Source organism: Rhinopithecus bieti, unplaced genomic scaffold, assembly GCF_001698545.2.
Source record: "Rhinopithecus bieti isolate Rb0 unplaced genomic scaffold, ASM169854v2 scaffold_14549, whole genome shotgun sequence".
Lineage (NCBI taxonomy): Eukaryota > Metazoa > Chordata > Mammalia > Primates > Cercopithecidae > Rhinopithecus > Rhinopithecus bieti.
In genome coordinates this window covers 1,632,113-1,651,124 of record NW_016808027.1, presented here as the reverse complement: position 1 = coordinate 1,651,124, position 19,012 = coordinate 1,632,113, and the positions used below count along the sequence as shown (strand labels likewise).

Genomic DNA, 19,012 nt, shown 5'->3' with positions numbered 1-19,012 from the left:
AGGCGTGAGCCACCGCGCCCAGCCTGTGTTTATCCTTTCTTCAGGCTTTCTCCAACTATAAAACCAACTTCTTCTGTTCAGCTCATTGGAACATTGGAACACATTTCATTTTATGAAATGAAGTATTCCAGATTGCAAATAAAATAAATTAAGATCTTTAAACTAAAAAAAAGTTTTCAGAAAACATTTGAGGTATTGGAGAAAGTTCAGAAGTGTGTGTTAAGGGTTTGTGTTTTCTTTTGAATATCTTACAAGAGAGACAGAGATGACCTCTTGTAGGGAAGTGAAAGGGAAAGGGTGGCATCAGAAAGTGATAATCTGGGATCCTTACCAGATCTCTTGATCAGCAGCTCTTTTGTTGGAACTTTTACTACTCCAAGCAGATACTCTTTGCATGACTCAATACTGATTATATCACTGGCTGTTAAATCAAGCAAAAAAGAAAAATTATTTGATGGTCTACTCATCAAGGAGCTTGTTTACAGTATATCCACACAACCCTCCCCTTACATGCACTAAATCTTAGGTTTGTAAAATACATTAGAGATTATCTTGCTCTTGCTCATGCCCCAATCAAAGCCTGAATGGCCTGTTTTTTTTTTTTTTTTTTTTTTTTTGGCAGGGTCTCACTCTCTCGTGCAGGCTGGAATGCAGTGGTGCAATCATAACTCACTGCACCCTTGAACTCTTGGGCTCAATTGATCCTCTGCTTCAGCCTCCCAAAATGCTGGGAGTACAGGTGTAGGCTACTGTGCCCAGCTCATTTTTTAAATTAAATGTTTTGAAAAAAATTCAGGAATATAGAAAAGTTGCAAAAACACAATAATGAACTCCTACACACCATTCATCTGGATACACCCATTAACACTGACACATTTGCTTTATTTCTCTCTACACTATCTTTCTCTTACATACTTAGTACATATCCTTATTTTTTGCTGTATCTTTCAGAAATAAGTTGTAGAGATTATGACTCCTCATCTCTAAATACTTCAGTATGTATCTCCTAGGAAGGGCTACACCATTAAAAATGTAGCCTCTTTTAATTTTGATTGTGACAAGTCATATGGTGCTCACCTGACTTGGTATTTTCATGATAGACAGCAAAAATAACTTCTGCAAACTCCAACAACTCTGCTAGGAAACAGGCCTCTCCACTACAGCGCTGAGTTACCAAGTTACACGTGAACTCAACGTGATGGGAAAACTCAGGGCAGAAGGAACAGGCCACAGGGTGAGTTCGGCGCTGTTCTCCCTGGGGCAGGAAGGAGAGATGAGTGGTGACAGAGGCATTGACCCCAACTGTGGCACTAAACTGTAAAGCGGGTTCCTGTTCAGCCAAAGCCCTGTAGAGGAGAGGGGTGGAAATGAGAAGATACCATGGTAATATTAGAAATCAGCTTGATTGCCTAGAAAATAACATTACTTCTATGAGACCACCAAGAATAAAACCAACTATATGCTTTCTTTTTTTTTTTTCTTTCTATATGCGATCTAGGCTTTTGGCAGTGCCACAATGGGCTTTCTTAGTAATCTAGATATCATGGCATATGTATATGGGGGTGGAGGGGGATAACATCTGCCCATCAGAGTGACCCTGAGGGCGACCCACTGTCCTGTCAATGCCCTTAAGTCAAGGACCACAGGAACCAACTCTAGTTGGACAAGCTGGGTTTACTGCTCATTGCAATTAAGGAAAATACATACCATGGGGAACCACAGTACATCTCAGTGACAAGTTATCAGAAAGGGCTTATCAGCATTGGGCTTGTGTTAGCTGATTTGGTTGAGGGCTTAAAGGAGCAGGGCTTTGCTCTGGATTGATTTTCTTAAAGAATCTTATCTAGACGGAGGGAATACTAGAGTAAGGCTAAAGTTATAACTGGTGAAGCAGCAACTGTCACTCATTTTAGCCAGACAGGAGGATGTTGGGTGTTTCTATGGTTTGCATAAGTGACCTTGTTTTGGTCTGTGCTTAGACATGATGATGGAACTGTCTTGTTTTTGTCTCACTTCATCATAGTAATACAGTGATCTTATCTGATGCTGATGTTCTGTAAGATTATTCATGCTCAACAAGAAAACACCAAAGTCTACCTGTGAATGTCGGCCCAATTCCCAGAAGTGTGGGGCTGCTTTTCTCTTTCTCAGCACAGATGTTCCATGATGTACAAATGGAATCTACATGCCTTTAAATGACACTCATAAAGAGCAGTCAAGTCATTTGTGTGTAGCTACAGTGTGGGACAAACTCCCTTTCCCTAAACTCCCCAAGGGGATAAAGTTGACATCTAGGCAAAAAAGTCACCTATTTTTGTAGCATTTCTTGATATCCCTAAAGTAGACTTATGGGTTCCTTCCTGTTAAAACTTTACTGTACTTCATATATACCAGTAGAGAGTAGTAATTTGGAGTTATACAGATCTGGGTTTGAAGCCTGGGTCCACCATTTACTCACCGTGTGACTCTCAATAAGTTATTCAACCTCCTTTAAGTCTCAGTTTCCTCTTCACTAAGATGAGGTTAATATAAGGATAGTATATAAATATGAAAGATGCATATTATATATTTGGATGCTTACTGCAATTTCATTTCTAAGAAAAAAAGAAATACTTTTTCCTTTTCATTATCATTAATGATCATTAATAGATGATTTATCATTAACAGAAGATTAATGTGTATCCATACAATAGCATACCATGAAGTATATGCCTAGGAAAAATGGGATGAAAATAAATTGAATGCTAGCAGTAGCTTAAAAAATTAGGATAGACTGGGTGCGGTGGCTCATGCCTGTAATCCCAGCACTTTGGGAGGTTGAGGTGGGCGGATCGCCTGAGGTCAGGAGTTCAAGACCAGCCTGCCCAACATGGCAAAACGCCATCTCTACTAAAAATACAAAAAATTAGCTGGGCGTGGTGGCGGGCACCTGTTAACCCAGCTACTCAGAGGCTGAGGCAGGAGAATCGCTTAAACCTAGGTGGTGGAGGTTGCAGTGAGCCGAGATTGCACCACTGCACTCCAGCCTGGGTGACAAGAGCGAAACTCCGTCTCAAAAAAAATGAGGATAAAATACTCATAGGGTGTTGTAAAGATAACATTAGATAATATATACAAAGGAGAGAACTTGCCTATGGACAGTGAAGGACCCTTAATAGGGAACTTTCAGAGATGGCAGTGAGATGGCAGAAAGGCTTGGGCCCCAAGCTGGTTTGAATTCACTCATTCAGTTGTTATTTGCTGGGTATCTGCTCTGTGTGTCATGCCTTGGGCTCAGCTGGATATACAGTAGTGAAGTAGCTTCAATTCCTTAGCTTCGTGGCATTTAAAGACTACTGGTTATGTCCAAGAAAGTTTCTATTCACTCTGAGTTAAAGATCAGGTGAGTTAGAAGAATGCAAGTCAGTAAGAAGTGCCTACTTTACATAGGCACCAACAATGTATTTTCAGGAAGACCACTGGCAGGTAAGATGGAGGCTGGTGTTTCTTGAGGAGAGAAGACTAATTTACAGCACCTGCTATCTAGATGCCAGTGTAAGGATTCAAAAGAGGGGTAAGTTTAGAACACCAAGAATTCTTTTCAGTAAGTGTCAATGCAAAACTTACTTCCCTGATTTTACTGGCAAATAAAGGTCACAATTATCTATACAAGTGGAAGTAATCAGAAAAATCTGTATATTTGTACAATAGTTTGTAGTTTTTAAAATGACTTCATATTTGTTAATTTTTACACTGATCCTTATAAAATCAGGGTAGGAATTTAAAATTTCCATTTCAGATGAAGAAACCGAAGCTCAGGGAAGTAAAGAAATCAGCCCAAGATCATACACAGCTAGTAGGAGATGGGGATGAGACTAGAAGCCACAGTGTCTGATTTGTAGAACAGTTCTGTTTCCATTATACCATGCATTGTCTCACATCCTGTGAACCTCTCCCAACCTACCAGAAGAGTGTTGTATCAGAACTGGCCTGACTTCTTGCTCTCCCTCCTTGAATATATGACACAGACCAAATGGGAGATTTAGAATGAACCGTCTGCCATCCAATCTGACTTTCCTCATGAGTCCTCAGACAGAGCAACTACTGAGTTTCTGACCTGTTATCTGCCCTCTCTGAGATCTACTGAGTATCTAAATTCTGAGTCCTTCTCTGCCAATTAAATACTAGTTAATTTAATGCCGTATTGAAGAATTCTGATGTTAGCTGGATCTGAGACTCAGGAGGTACTCCAAATACACAAGTTTCATGCCTCCCTGCCTTTGCACATGTTCTTCTTTTTCACCAAAATAACTTTCACTCCCTTTGGGTATCTTGATAACTACTATTCTTCTTTTAAGACTCAGATTTATTTTGAAGGGGCTTGAAGGCCAAGCTAAGGAAGTTGGACCTTATTATATGGACCAATGACCCCTAAAGAAGGCTGTATACAACCTAGGAGGTTCACAGGATAAACTATATTGGTGATCTCATATATTAAAGTTTTTCTATTCCATGGTATATCTTAGAAGGTATTTTGTATATGAGTATAGCAGTACATGAAGATGATTTATACATGAATAAATATGTACATATTTAAAGGGTATGCTACTTTTTTATTAATAGGAATGCATAATTAAAATTATAAGATCACTGCTATCAACAATGGGAAATCATCAAGTTTTAATGTAAGGACGTGGCATAATTATAAAACTGCTTTACTGTCTCAGTGATGGGATCTGTACCCCAAACCTTAGCATCATGCAATATACCCATATAACAAACCTGCACATGTACCCCTGTATCTAAAATAAAAAGCTGAAATTAAACAAACAAACAAACAAAAAACACACCAAAACCCAAAACAAACATAAAAACAAAACCTAAAACCAACCTGTCTTTATATCACCTTCACTAACACTAAGATGTTCTCGGGCAGCAACTGAAAAAGTCTATGTGGAGAATTTAGTGAGGAACAGTATTAACTACGCTGAGTATCTTAGCTCTTCAGCATCAGATCTAAAACAGTAATGCAATTTCTTATTTGGAGGCCATAAAGTTACAAGTGAACAGTTTGACCCTTGGTTACAACCGGGAAAAAGTTAGGGAGCACTTGTCTGTTTCTTTGTTCAAAGGGTGTCAGTCTGAAGCAGGAGCCTGATCTAGTTATCTTTCTTACTGGGTGCCTGTTATATGCTAGAATTATGCTAGGAGGTTAGAAGGATGGAGGGGAGCTTAGGCAGCGTCTCTGACTAGAGGAACTCACAGTCTAGTGGGAGAAAAATGCATGTATGCCAATAATTGAGACAGAATATGTGTTACAACCAAGGTGTTAACAAAGCAAAAACCACCAACTCTGCCTACACGTACAAAGATATAAAGGAAGACTGTAAAGATGTTGCAAAGTCTTGAAGGAAAATAGGAGTTTGTTAAGTAGACAAAAGGAAGAATATTCAAGGCAGAGAGAAGTATGAGTGAAGACCTGAAGGAGGTAAGGGTGAGGGCCGTGCTGTTTTTCTACAGAAATAGTGTTCCAGGCAGAGAAAACAGCAAGACAAAGGCCCTGAGGGGAAAATATGCTTGGTGTGTTCAGAAGCAACAAGGGAGTCATGGCTGGAGTGGAGTAAGCAGAGGGGAGACTAGCAGGAGATGAGATCACAAAGATAGTTGGGGGCAGGGGCACAGTTTTGATCATATGGGGTCTCATAGCCATTTTAAGGGCTCTGGCTTTTACTATGAGTAAGATCAAACATAGGCCAGGCGCAGTGGCTCACGCCTGTGATCCCAGCACTATTGGGAGGCTAAGGCGGGCGGATCACTTGAGGTCAGGAGTTCGAGACCAGCCTGGTCAACACAGTAATGAGGATCCCGTCACTGCACTCTAGCCTGGGCAACAAAGCTAGATTTAGGTGTTCATAAGTTCACTGGCTACTATGTTCAGAACAGACTAAAGGGGTACAAGCTGGAAAAATAGGAGGTAGTACTCAGAAACTGAAAGGAATGAAGTGAGATTATATAGGAGTTGCAGTGATTGGGTATGGCATGGTTTGATGGTGTAGGGTATGGCCATAAGACTAAGTTGTTAAGAAAGGCACAGGATAAAACTGTTGGGCAAGGTCAAGGAACTAAGTTGCTAATAACAGTTAAAAGAGCAATGTTTGCAAGTGATTTACTCACTTATATGCTGAAATGCTCTTTTTTTTTTATTATTATTATTATACTTTAAGCATGTGGTATAACGTGCAGGTTTTGTTTTTTTAGCATACCGTATACCCCTTTCGTTGCCATGTTGGTGTTGCTGGGCAACCATCCAGCTCGTTAGCAACCCCATCAATTCCGTGCATTTATATCAAGGTATAACTCGCGCAATGGGCAATCGCCTCCCCCTCCCCCCTCCCCCATGATAGGCGCCCTGGTTGTGTGATGTTCCCCTTCCGCGAGTCCCAAAGTGAATGCTCATTGTTCAGTTTTTCCGCACCTATGAGTGAGAACAATGCAGTGTTTTGGGTTTTTTCTGTTCTTGTTTGAATAGTTTTTGGCTAAGAATGATGTTTCCAGCTGCATCCATGGTTCCCTAACAAGGATGCAAAACCATTCGCTTTTTTTTATGGCTGGCATAGTATTCCCATGGTGTATATGTTGCGCAACATTTTCTTAAATCGCAGTCTGTTCACTGAATGGACCATTTGGGTTCGGATTCGCAAGTCTTTTGCTAATTGGTTGAAAATAGTGCGCACAATAAACATACATGTGCATGGTGTCTTTATAGCAAGCAAATGATTTTAATAATCCTTTTTGGGTATATAACGCCAGTTAGTGGGATGGCCTTGGGTCATATGTAAGCATCTAGTTTCTAGATCCTTGAGGAAAATTGCCATAGCTGGTTTTCCATAATGGTTTTTTTTGGAACTAAGTTTAGCAAATCGCCACCAACAGTGTAAAAGTTGGGTCCCTATTCTTCCAGCTCCTCTGCCAGCAAGCCTGTTGTTTTTTCCTGAACTTTTAATGATTGCCATTCTAACTGGTGTGAGATGGTATCTCATTTGTTGGGTTTTTTGAATTTGCATTTCTTCTGATGGGCGAAAGTGATGATTGAAGGCATATTTTTTTCCATGTGTCTGTTTGGCTTTGTATGAAAAAATTGTTTTCTTTTTGGAGAAATATCTGTTCCATATCCTTTCGCGCGCACTTTTTTTGATGAGGTTGTTTTGTTTTTTTTTTCTTGTTAATTTTTTGTTTTTGAGCTCTTTGTAGATCTGGATATTAAGCCCTTTGTCAGATGAGTAGATTGGGCAAAAATTTCTCCATCTCTTGTTAGGTTGCCCTGTTCACCCGTCTGATGGTAGTTTTTCTTTTGCGGTTTGCAGAAGCTCTTTTTAAAATGAGATCCCATTTGTTTTTCCATTGGCTTTTTGCGCCCGTTTTTGCTTTTTGGGTGTTTTAGACATGAAGTCCTTGCCCATTGCCTTATGTCCTGAATGTACCTACCTAGGTTTCTTCTAGGGTTTTTTTTTAAATGGTATTAAGGTCTTAACATTTAAAGTTCCTGTAATCCATCTGCAAATTAATTTTCGTATTAAGGAGTAAGGAAAGGATCCAGTTTCAGCTTTTCTACTTAATGGCTAGCCAATTTTCCCAGCACCATTTATTAAATAGGGAATCCTTTCCCCATGAAATGCTTTCTTAACGGAAAAAGAGGAGTTGTGGTTAGTGAACTGGAAATTATACCTAAGAAAGTTTTGCATATCTGAGCATTATTTTACAATGATTGCAGTGTAAAAGGCTTGAGAATTGCTTGTCTCAGGTGGACTTACTTGGCTGCTGCTTGCAGACCACAGGCTCTGATAATCTGGACTGAGATGGAAACAGTTCGGGCAGCAAGAACTCCCTCTGCTGTTCTTGGACTACACCTGTACCTTAGGCCCACATCCAATAAACCTGAAGAATGAGGACACAAGGAAAGAAGGCTGGTCAGAAGAATCTCTGTTCCACCAAACCATAAAGCTGTGGTCAGGAAGGATGGAAGAGGATTAAACACTACAATGAACAATAAGCGCAATGAGAGAATCTGTCCTTGTCGTAATCATATTGTTATTCTTTAGGGTTAATAAAGGCTTAACAGGTTACTAATTCACTTTACATTCAAGAAATTATGGTTCAGAGATTTAATTCCTTGCCGAGATTACACAACTACTGAAGGCAGAACTTAACTCCAGATATTTTTTTACCCCCAATTATGTTTATAGAATTGAGATGGGCTCTAGCCATTTTCTTTTTAAACTTTCAAAAGGTTTCCATACCTCACATACTTTTATCACCCTCCTACCATCACCACCTGAAATATCTTCTCGTGCTACCTTTTTATAAAAACTCTATCATCCTACTGTTACATTTCAGGGAGAGCTTTATGGAATAACAGAACACGCTGATCAGGGAGCGTTAGGAGGAACAACTCAATCTTAATCATGGTGGCATAAAACTTGTTTTGGCAGATACTCTTTAGCAAGCATGTACAGCAACTTGATTTAGGAGGCTAAACTTCATTACCTGATGATAAATTTGGAGGGCACACCATTCTGCTGGAGTCATTAGGATGTAATATCATTCAAATCTCCAAATTTGAATTCATCCCTCCCAACTTTAAACCCTAGCCTTCTCCTCCCTTACAGTGAATTCCTGGTTCATGCTAACTATCTTCTACCAATCCCCCATTTGCTCATGTTGGCTTGGAATAACAATTCTCTGAGTGTACCATATAATGCTTAGAATTTATGGCTTGAGGGCTTATAAAATGCTTGGTGAAATGAGACAAGCAACATTTATATAGACTCCATGGAGCTATGAGTTTTCCAGAATTGTATACAAAATTGGCAGTGTATATTCTGTACTCATTTTTTCCAAGAGAAGGTGTCTTACAGTTTTCATCAGATCCTCAAAAGGGCAAATACCTCAAAATGTGCAGAATCACTAATTTAGAGAGAAAAGGGATTTTTATGTATACTGTATATTTTGTGTGTGTGTGTGTGTATGTGTGTGTATATATATATAAATAATATATACGTACTATAGTATACTCTTTTTTTTTTTTTGAGACACAGAGTTTACGCGTTTGTCTGCCCCAAGGCTGGCATGTACAGATGGCTTGATTCCTTGCGCAACCGCCAACCTTCTGGCTCCCTAGCGTTCAAGCGATTCTCCTGTCTCAGCCTCCTGAGTAGTTGGGATTACAAGTATGGGCCACCATGCCTGGCTAATTTTTTTGTATTTTTAGTAGAGACGGGGTTTCTCCATGTTGGTCAGGCTGGTCTTGAACTCTAGACCTCAGGTGATCTGCCCATCTTGGCCTCCCAAAGTGCTGGGATTACAGGTGTGAGCCACCGCGCCTGGCTATTTTATATATTTTTATGTATACTGATTTTGAAAGAAAAAGACAAACTTGTTTTCAATTACCTGATGACTGGTTCCTCAATTCTTTCCTGTTCTCAATCCTGGGGGTTAAAGGGAGATTAAAGGTCTGTATTCCCACATCCTCACGATGCTGGGTGGTTACCATAGCACAGATCCTTGATAATGGCAAGGTTCCTTTGGCGACCACCTGGTCTCTCACATTAGGATAATAGTATCTGTAAACCACAAAAACACAAGTTGTCAGAAGAATTAGGTGATAAATTATTCAGTGTGCCCCAGAGATCAGCCTTCACTACCTGGTTATTTTTGGTGCCTGCTTGTTCTGTGTTGGTAGTACGCAGCTATGGTATCTGGCTAAATTTACCACTCATTATGTGGAGGAGGAACTCCATAAATTATACCCTGAGTTCAGGACAAAGCCCAGCTTCCCACAAGCTTTCTGTGAGGTAACTGTACATGCCTTGAACCTGTCGGAGGTGGCCAGTCCTGAAAGTTTCCATCTTGCAGCAGCAAAAGTGGTTCAAAGTGGAGTAGGCCCAATGTCTTTCATGGCTTACTCTCATCTTCATGCTGAGGACCCTCTAATTTAGCAGGGTAATGAGGATCTGTCAGTACCTACTCTATTTCCTTCTCATGTCAAAACAATCCATTCTTTTAGGCAAGATACGAAAAGGGCCTGAACTAAATAAGGCAGTAACAGAAGCACAAAAAAGGTGATTGATATGTTTAATACATAATAGGAGGTAAAATGAACAAGACTTTCACTTCGAATGTAAGTAGTGATTAGAAATATGAGATACAATGGCTCACAAGATCCTAATAACAGATTTCAGTAAAAACTGGACAAGAGTCACTGTCAAATCCAAATAATATAAAACAGGGCAGAAGGGGCTGCTTAGCTTTCTTACAATAATTCAACCTAGGCTGGTTAGGAATAGGATGCTTTATGATTGTGCACTTCCTTCCTAGGCATAGGACTCGGGTCTCCACACTGTACCTGCACCAGATTTCAAACTGGACTCCACCTCCAGGCACGAGGCCCTGTGCAGAGAAGGCACTTAGTAGGAGCCTTTGCACTGGAATTTCAGCTGGCAACAGGAGAGAGTGATGGTGTTCACTATTAAAGATGGGATCCGGAACACAGAGTGTGGTTGCAGTTCTGAAGGGCTTCAGAGTAATTCCTTTCGAAAAGAAAAGCATTTCAAAATAATCCAACATATGACTTAGTGCTTTTTTCTTCTTTCATGTTCTTCCAGTGAATATTACTCAGTAATTCCCTAGTAGCTATGGTTCCCTAAGATCCCATGATAATATAGAAGAAAAAGATCCCTTGCTAGTGGACAATTCATATATTGCCATTCAAGTGCTGACACTTGTTAAGTTTTTTTTTTTTTTAATTATAGTCACCTTAGCGAGTATGGAATGGTATCTCAGTAGTATTGATTTGCATTTCCCAAATAAGTAATGATGCTCAGTATTCTTCCATGTGCTTATTAGCCATTTGTATATCTTTGGAGAAATGTCTATTCAGATCCTTTGCCTACTTTTTAATTGGTTTTAAAGAAATGATTGATTTGTAAGAGTTCTTTGTATGTTCTGTATATACAAATCTCTTATTTGAACCTCAAAATCAACACTGGCAGCACTCTGGCAATCATTCTGGAACATACACTGAATGGCGAAAAATTCGAGTCACCTGGCCTGTTTGTTCCCAGGTGAGAACAATGTGTGAGAGTCCGACTTCTTGTTTCTTGGAGATGACCAGAAGGTGGGGACAGTAGAGGCAGTGCAGAAGCTTCCACTCTGGGGACAGTAGGATGGGGTTTGAATCCCAACCTTGGCGCTTGTTAGTGGGGCAGCCCCAAGCAAGTCACTTAACGCTTGTGAAACTCATTTTTTCTTTCATAAAATAAAGCAAACAGAGTCTACCAGGAAGTTGTTTTACGAGTTAAAATAATGATCTATGTGAGATATGTATATGTACATATTTCCTTTAGGAGCAATGGTTCAGTATTCCCTAATTCAGCGTTCATGGTGCTTTACAGAACACAACTACTGTGAGGAATGAGAATCAACACTACGTATATAGATAAGAGTGGGCACGTAAAGGATATAAGATGGGGCAAAATGCAAATAATTGGTAGATCTAGGTAAAGAGTATACAAAAGTTCTTTGTACTATTTTATAGGTTTTGTAAATTTGAAATTATATCAAAATAAAAAGCTACAAAAATAGTTAAAAAATAAAAAAACTTGGCCTATCTCCTGTTTTACTGCCCAGGTAAGACTAGAAATATTCAACAACACGAAATTCACTCAGAAAAAAAAAGAATTCTTAGGTATAATCTAATAAAAGAACCATATAAGAATAAGAAAGCCTAATATCCTAAACCTACCATTTTCAAGGAACTCCGGTCCTTTCAGCACACTGGATTGCGAGTGTTGAACTGGAAAGTAGTACTGGACATAACAATCTGCTTCTCCCCAGACTGTTGCCTGAAGAGGGGCTAGCCCTTTAACCATTTCTACATGGATCTCAAAGCAGTGCTCCATCAATGCATTTCCTCGGTCCTCTGCCTATTAAATGAAACAGAAACACCGGTGAGCTTTAAAGAGCAACTTGCTTAGAATATTCCTGCTTCTCTATGAAGTCTGAGTATAGATAAAGAGATAAGTATAATTAGTTGATACTAAAATAGATACTTAATTTTCACTGTAACTCTCACAACTGCTCACTGTAAGTAGGCTAAACAGGATGTACTCCTGACTATAAGACTGGGTTAATATTAGGAAATCCATAAATGTAATTCAGTGCATTAAAGGAACAACAAAAATGATTAACACAAATGCATTTGATAAAATTCAACATTTGTTCCTGATAAAAGCTCTTAATATACTAAGAATAGAAGGCTATTCCCTTCATAGGAAAAATAATAAATAGTAAATTTAGAATAAATTCTACATTTAGAATAGCAATGGAATGAGAAGTGAAGTGGAAGAAGGGTAACACCAGACCAAACTAATATCATAATTTAAGAAAAAAAGGAAAACTAATAGCCTACAGCAGACAGTGGCATCCACGATTCCAGCAGGACTCCTCAGCCTGGGCCACTTAGAATAGCAAACAGGTGGCCGGGCGCGGTGGCTCAAGCCTATAATCCCAGCACTTTGGGAGGCCAAGACGGGCGGATCACGAGGTCAAGAGATCGAGACCATCCTGGCTAACATGGTGAAACCCCGTCTCTACTAAAAAAATACAAAAAACTAGCCGGGCGAGGTGGCGGGCGCCTGTAGTCCCAGCTACTCGGGAGGCTGAGGCAGGAGAATGGCATAAACCCGGGAGGCGGAGCTTGCAGTGAGCCGAGATCTGGCCACTGCACGCCAGCCTGGGCGACAGAGCGAGACTCCGTCTCAAAAAAAAAAAAAAAAAAAAAAAAAAAAGCAAACAGGTACTAACTACTATTTCCAAATTAGTTGGGGATAACGTCAGGACTGTCCAATAATGGTAAGGACTACTTGGGGAGGTAGTGAAGACACTGTTACTACAGGGAATAACAACAAATAATCATGTATTTATTGAGGATTTACTATGAACCAGGCACTATACCAAACAGCTCACCTTTATTAGGTGATTGAACATGCAGAGCTAGTAACAGTGGAACCAGGTTTAGACTTAATGTAGTCTGACTCCAGAGCCAGTGATCTTTATCCCTATTCTATACAGCAGATCTTAGACAACAAATTATTCAGGAAAATTCAAACGGGGAATTCAGGATTCAGATAAGAGTTGAGATTATATATATATATATGTGTTTAACATTTTAACTACTAATCCAAAAAATCTAGAACAGAGACTGTATTAAGTCTCTGCTTTGAAATCTGAAAGCATATGTTAGCAATACCTTCTCAAAATTTTCCTTAGAAAACACAAAACTTGCAATTTGATTCCCTGGGGCAAAATTGGGAAAAAAAATCTCTCAAGAGTCACAACAGCTACTTAATTTGGCCTTATAGTGTTATAGCAATTTGATAATTCCCTTCTGCAAATGGTGAATTGGATGAGAGGCATGAGTGTAGGAGGAAAACAACTGTTTTTATAGATATCTAATCCCACAGGTAAATCTTTCAAGGATTTCCTCTGCGCACGTAGTGAAAAACATTTTCTAACCTTTAGTATGGAATTTAACAAAATCTGAGTCTACACTGCAAGGTGACAGCCATATAATGCCTAAACAGACTTGGGGATACTAATGTGGTTTTTCTTTATTTGTGCTTTTATATAATTTTCAAATTGAAAAATATGATTATCTATTGACAAACAATAATATCTAACAAATAACTGGCCAGGTGTGGTGGTTCATGCCTGTAATCCCAGCACTGTGGGAGGTCGAGATGGGTGGATCACTTGAGGTTAAGACCAGCCTGGCCTGGCAATATGGTGAAACCCCATCTCTACTAAATATACGTAAGTTACCAGGCACAGTGGTGGGTGCCTGTAATCCCAGCTACCGGGAGGCTAAGGTGGGAGAATCCCTTGAACCCAGTAGGCGGAGGTAGTAGTGAGCTGAGATGGCGCCATTGCACTCCAGCCTGGGCAACAGAGCGAGATCTCACCTCAAAACAAAACAAAAAAAACTAACAAATAACTAAGAAAAATTTGGAGTTCATAATATACAAATAAACCATAACTTGCTAAAAGTTATTTTCCTAATAGTTCTTTCCCTGCTAGAGACATTTAAATTTGTCATTTGGGTTCAGACTTAAGAATATAACATACTTAAATGGTATGGATACTGAGATTTGGCTGTACTAGTAAAAACAACAAAGATACAGTAGTACATGATACAGTGGAATAAAGACTGAACTTGAAGTTAGAAGACCTGTGTCTGAATCCCAGTTCTCTCACTCTTAGTTATGTGACCCCGGACAAGTAACTTACTCTCTTCGATTCTGTCTCATCATCTATAAAACAGAATAACAATGACCCACTTCATGTAGTTGTTAGGGAAATAAACATAAGAATGTATGTCAATGTGCTTTCTCAACTGGACAGCACCAAACAAAAACAAATTACTTTTAAATTACTAGTAGATAAGCAAGCACTTCACAATGACTTTCCAGCATGGGCTCAGCCAATAAGCAGGGTAAGATTTTGCTGGCTTACATTTGGGATCACTCTCCACTCCCATTTTTTTTAAAGGCAACAAAGCTAGTAAATTAGATAATTAAGATCTGGTTGTTCGATTGGATTTTCTTTATAAATTCAGGGAGCTAAGAGGGACATAGAGATCCAGTTAAACCATAACAGAAAACTACCAATGATTCCTTTGATTTATAGGAAGCACTGGAGTGCATGTTATGTTCTTTTGTTGAGCCTTTCATTATAGAAATAAAGGATTTGGGCAATAAATTCACTAAAATATGCAAGAGAAAATGAAATAATGACTTTTTGTAAACCATAGCATTTATTACCATAGCAACAGATGCTACAGTTGGCTGGTCCAGGAAATGGGCTGGCCTAGGGCTGAAGGGAGGGAGTGTTCCTTCTTCATGCTTTAATCTTTGTAGTGCCATTATTTGATCTGAAGAACCCATAGCTAAAAAGACTCGAAGACTCCCATTTTGGTGGCCTGAAAACACATCAATCACAGGCATGTAGCGGTCGACAGCAACAACTGGGTACTGGGCATCCAGCAGCAGGTGAGAAATTTTAGGATCTCTAGAGGGGGAGAAATTGTGAATAAGCAAATAACAAGCATCAATCATGTCATAGAGTAGTTTTATTTCTTTCCTGACTCATTTTTTCAGTTTGTTAAAAATAGATCTGCAACTGGAAAAGTAATAGTGGTTTTAAAAAATGTGTGCATCTGTCAGTAACCCACCAAATAAAAATTACCAGGCAGAGAAGTTCAAAATGTAGCAATTTAAAGGCAGGGAATGTGTCTGATATGTCTCTGTAGCATTATGGCCCCAAGTCCAGTGTCTGTGATTTGAACAGTATCTCATGGAGCTTTGCATTATTTTATAGGGAGGAAGTGTGGTCTACTAGGAAGAATGTGGACTTTGGTGTCTGACAGATAAGATTTGGATAATATTGCCAATATCTGCCATCTACTGAGTGTTTAGTATGTGATAGGCATTTTATAGTGTTTCTAATCCTTTTAACGCTGCAAAGGTTGGTATTATCCACTATTAATGGATGAGAAAGCCAAATTTAAAGAGGTTAAGTAACTTAGCTAAGGATACACAACTAGTAGGAGGTTAAGTTGGGATTCAAGCTCTGATAAATGATTTATAATGCCATGCTGAATCTTAGCTCTGCCACTTACTTGCTGTGTGACTCAAGCAATTCATTTAACATTTTTAAGTCTGTTTTGTCATCTGTAAAATGTACGCAATGAAAAAACTTACATCAAAGGGTGGTTGTTAGGACTAAACTGAGATAACATACAAACTATGATGCTTGGTACAAGGAAAATGCCCAGTAATTGGTAGCTACTATTATTTTACACACTCTCAGCAAAGAATGAGATCTAATGGAATGAGAAATGAAGTGGAAGAAGGGTAACACCAGACCAAACTAACATCATAATTTAAGAAAAAAAGGAAAACTAATAGCCTACAGTGGACAGTGGCATCCACGATTCCAGCAGGACTCCCCAGCCTGGCTATGATTTCCAATGTTACTGTTGTAAGTATTAATACTTAGCTGTTCGCAGAAGGCATATCCATGTATTTTCTCTCTAGATCTTCATGATTGTTCCACAAGAGAGATAGGGAATCTACTATCACCCTCATTTTACAGATGAGGAAAAGAAAGTCAGAGAGGTTAAGTGACCTCTGCAAGTTAAAGGACAAATTTCTTCATTTGTAATATAGGGATAATAATAATACCTTATAGGGTTATAGTGAGGTTCAAATGAGCTAATGCCCACAAAGGTGCTCTTTGTAAAATTTAAAACACAACATTTAAAACACAGAACTATGAGAAGGCTGCTAGGAAGGAGGTCAATGCTAAAATAAAAATCAGAAACTTGAGTCAAAATAAAAAAGGCACATTTTGGGCCAGACGCGGTAGCTCATGCCTGTAATCCCAGCACTTTGGGAGGCCGAGGCGGGTGGATTGCGAGGTCAGGAGATCGAGACCATCCTGGCTAACACGGTGAAACCCCGATTCTACTAAAAATACAAAAAATTAGCTGGGTGTAGTGGCGGGCGCCTGTAGTCCCAGCTACTCCAGAGGCTGAGGCAGGAGAATGGCGTGAAGCCGGGAGGCGGAGCTTGCAGTGGGCCAAGACTGCGCCACTATACTCCAGCCTGGGCGACAGAGCAAGTTTGTATTGAGGAATGAAATAACCATCAGGTTAATGAATACCCTACCTATGTGTTAAAAGTGAGGTGGAGTAATCAAATCTGAAGGTCTAAAAGATAATATTCATTATATAAAACTTGCAAATAGCTGATGTGAACAATACTGAAGTTCTGTGATAGAACGGTAAACCACCTTTTGTGAGGTGGTAACTTTTGGCAGTAGAGCTTTTTGGTGAAGAGTGTGGACTCCACTGCCATGCTATCTTGGGTCCTAACCCTCCACTTTATGATATATGTGACAAGTAATTTAACTTCTCTGAGTCTCTGTTAACTTATCTGTACAAAAAAGCAAATAGAAGTACCTGCCTCAGTATCTGTAAGATACTGCTTTAGAATAGGAGAAAGAGCAGCAACTGTGGTGAAACTGAAAAAAGTCCTTCAAGGGATTACTGGGCTATTCATGTTTGCAAATCAAAAGAATTCCTTTTCAGTCCATACAAAGTTAAAGACACACAATAAAGAATACTCCAAAAGGTCCTATTTACTTGAATGACATGTAAAACTGGTGGAGGGGAAGTTTCACCAGCCCCAGCAGCTTGTCCAGTCCTGGGCTCCGCACCTTATTCCAAGTTTCAATTACCATCACATTGTTCTTAAGCCTTTCCAGGTATTTGGAAGACAGAGAGACGGGAATCACCTAAGAGAGAGGAACAACCAAAGCAAACAAAAAACTCATACCTAAGACAAATATTAATTTATACTTTCACTCAATAAGCATTTACAAAAAGCCTACTGTTAACACACAGTGTTATGAGCTAAAGACATTCAAATAAAACTTACTCTGTATCCTCAAGAGAAGTAGCAGTCTGCTGTTAGAGACTAACACATAAAGGCCAGATACAAAACAGTGAGTTCTCTGATGACAAAGCTCATACAGGTGGAGCTTTGAGGACACAGAGAAGGTTGTTAAACATGTCAAACATGGTGCCTGCCAAACTTGTCCAATCCTTTCTAAGGCAAAGTGATCCACTAGTAAACCCCCCTGAAAGAAAGATGTTTTTGAAAGAAGTATGCTACTGACTTGACAAGAGTTGAGTATTTTATCAAAGGGCAGCCAATCCACTGACTGGATAGCATTTAATAAAATGACCAAGTGCCAAAAGCTCTGCCCAACAGGTGTCACAGTAAAGAGCAAAGCCAACTGTTCCTCTGGATTTTCAACATAAAATTACTCCAGAATTGGCCAGTTGGTAGTTCCAATAGAAAACATGAGAGGCAAAAAGCATGAAATTAGAAAAGGGATGATGAGAGGAAGACACCAGAAGAACAGAGCAGAGCTACTTTTGTATCCACCTAAGAAACACAAAGTGGATACAAACCTAGTATTTGTATCCTGAACACATTTCTGTTCCTTGAAACCAAAAAAAGTAAAACTAGAACAGCAACCTAACCTCCAAGTAAGGAAGTTGCAGGCAACTACTTCTGGGACAAAGTAACCTTAAATCTCAAGGCCGAGCAGGAGTTAACTAATACAAAAAGCTCTGCTTAAGTGGTGTCATGAAGGCTTAAAGGAAATTCAAGGCAGAAGAATGAGCACATACAAAGATACAGAAGTAGGAGAAGAGAATATTCAGGAAACTCTAAGTAGTTGAGCACAGCTGGGTTATTTAGTATAAAGGGAAGAGTGGCAGGAGCTGAGGCTGGAGAAGTACATACAGTCAATTTCCAAAGGGTCTTGGATTTACATTCCATCTTGAAGGATATGGGGAATCACGGAAAGGCTTTAAGAAGGGAAGTAAAATGTTCAGGTTAGTGTTTTAGAAAGGTCATTCTCATTGGTGCATAAAGGAGGCAAAGGACATAAAGAGAACTGGGAAACAGCTAGACCAGTCTGAAGGCTATGTGGAAGGAGGGTGAAGGTTTAAATAGAAGCAGTGGCAGTACAGTGAAGGTAAAGAGATGTGTTCCAGAGAATTAAGTTTGTAGTATCTATTAGACTTGGTAAGTAATTACATAAGAGTCAAGGGGCTGGGTGCTGTGGCTCACACCTGTAATCCCAGCACTTTGGGAAGCCGAGGTGGGCAGATCACGAGGTCAGGAGCTCGAGACCATCCTGGCTAACACGGTGAAACCCCGTCTCTACTAAAATACAAAAAAAATTAGTCGGGCTTGGTGGTGGGCACGTGCAGTCCCAGCTACTCGGGAGGTTGAAGCAGGTGAATGGCATGAACCTGGGAGGCGGAGCTTGCAGTGAGCTGAGATTGCGCCACTATACTCCAGCCTGGACGACAAAGTGAGACTCTGTCTCGAAAAAAAAA

General features: G+C 39.7%; 1 protein-coding gene across 1 annotated transcript in view; it reads right to left on the bottom strand.

Moving 5' to 3' along the window:
- The window catches only part of C2CD3 (C2 domain containing 3 centriole elongation regulator), a 159,882-nt gene that overhangs the window by 63,126 nt on the left and 77,744 nt on the right, over positions 1 to 19,012 (bottom strand). The window contains 8 exon segments of the mRNA XM_017885241.1: positions 332 to 421; positions 1,078 to 1,346; positions 7,791 to 7,914; positions 9,427 to 9,599; positions 10,382 to 10,565; positions 11,780 to 11,960; positions 14,856 to 15,102; positions 17,240 to 17,391. Of these exon segments, the coding sequence (XP_017740730.1) occupies positions 332 to 421; positions 1,078 to 1,346; positions 7,791 to 7,914; positions 9,427 to 9,599; positions 10,382 to 10,565; positions 11,780 to 11,960; positions 14,856 to 15,102; positions 17,240 to 17,391 (1,420 nt within the window).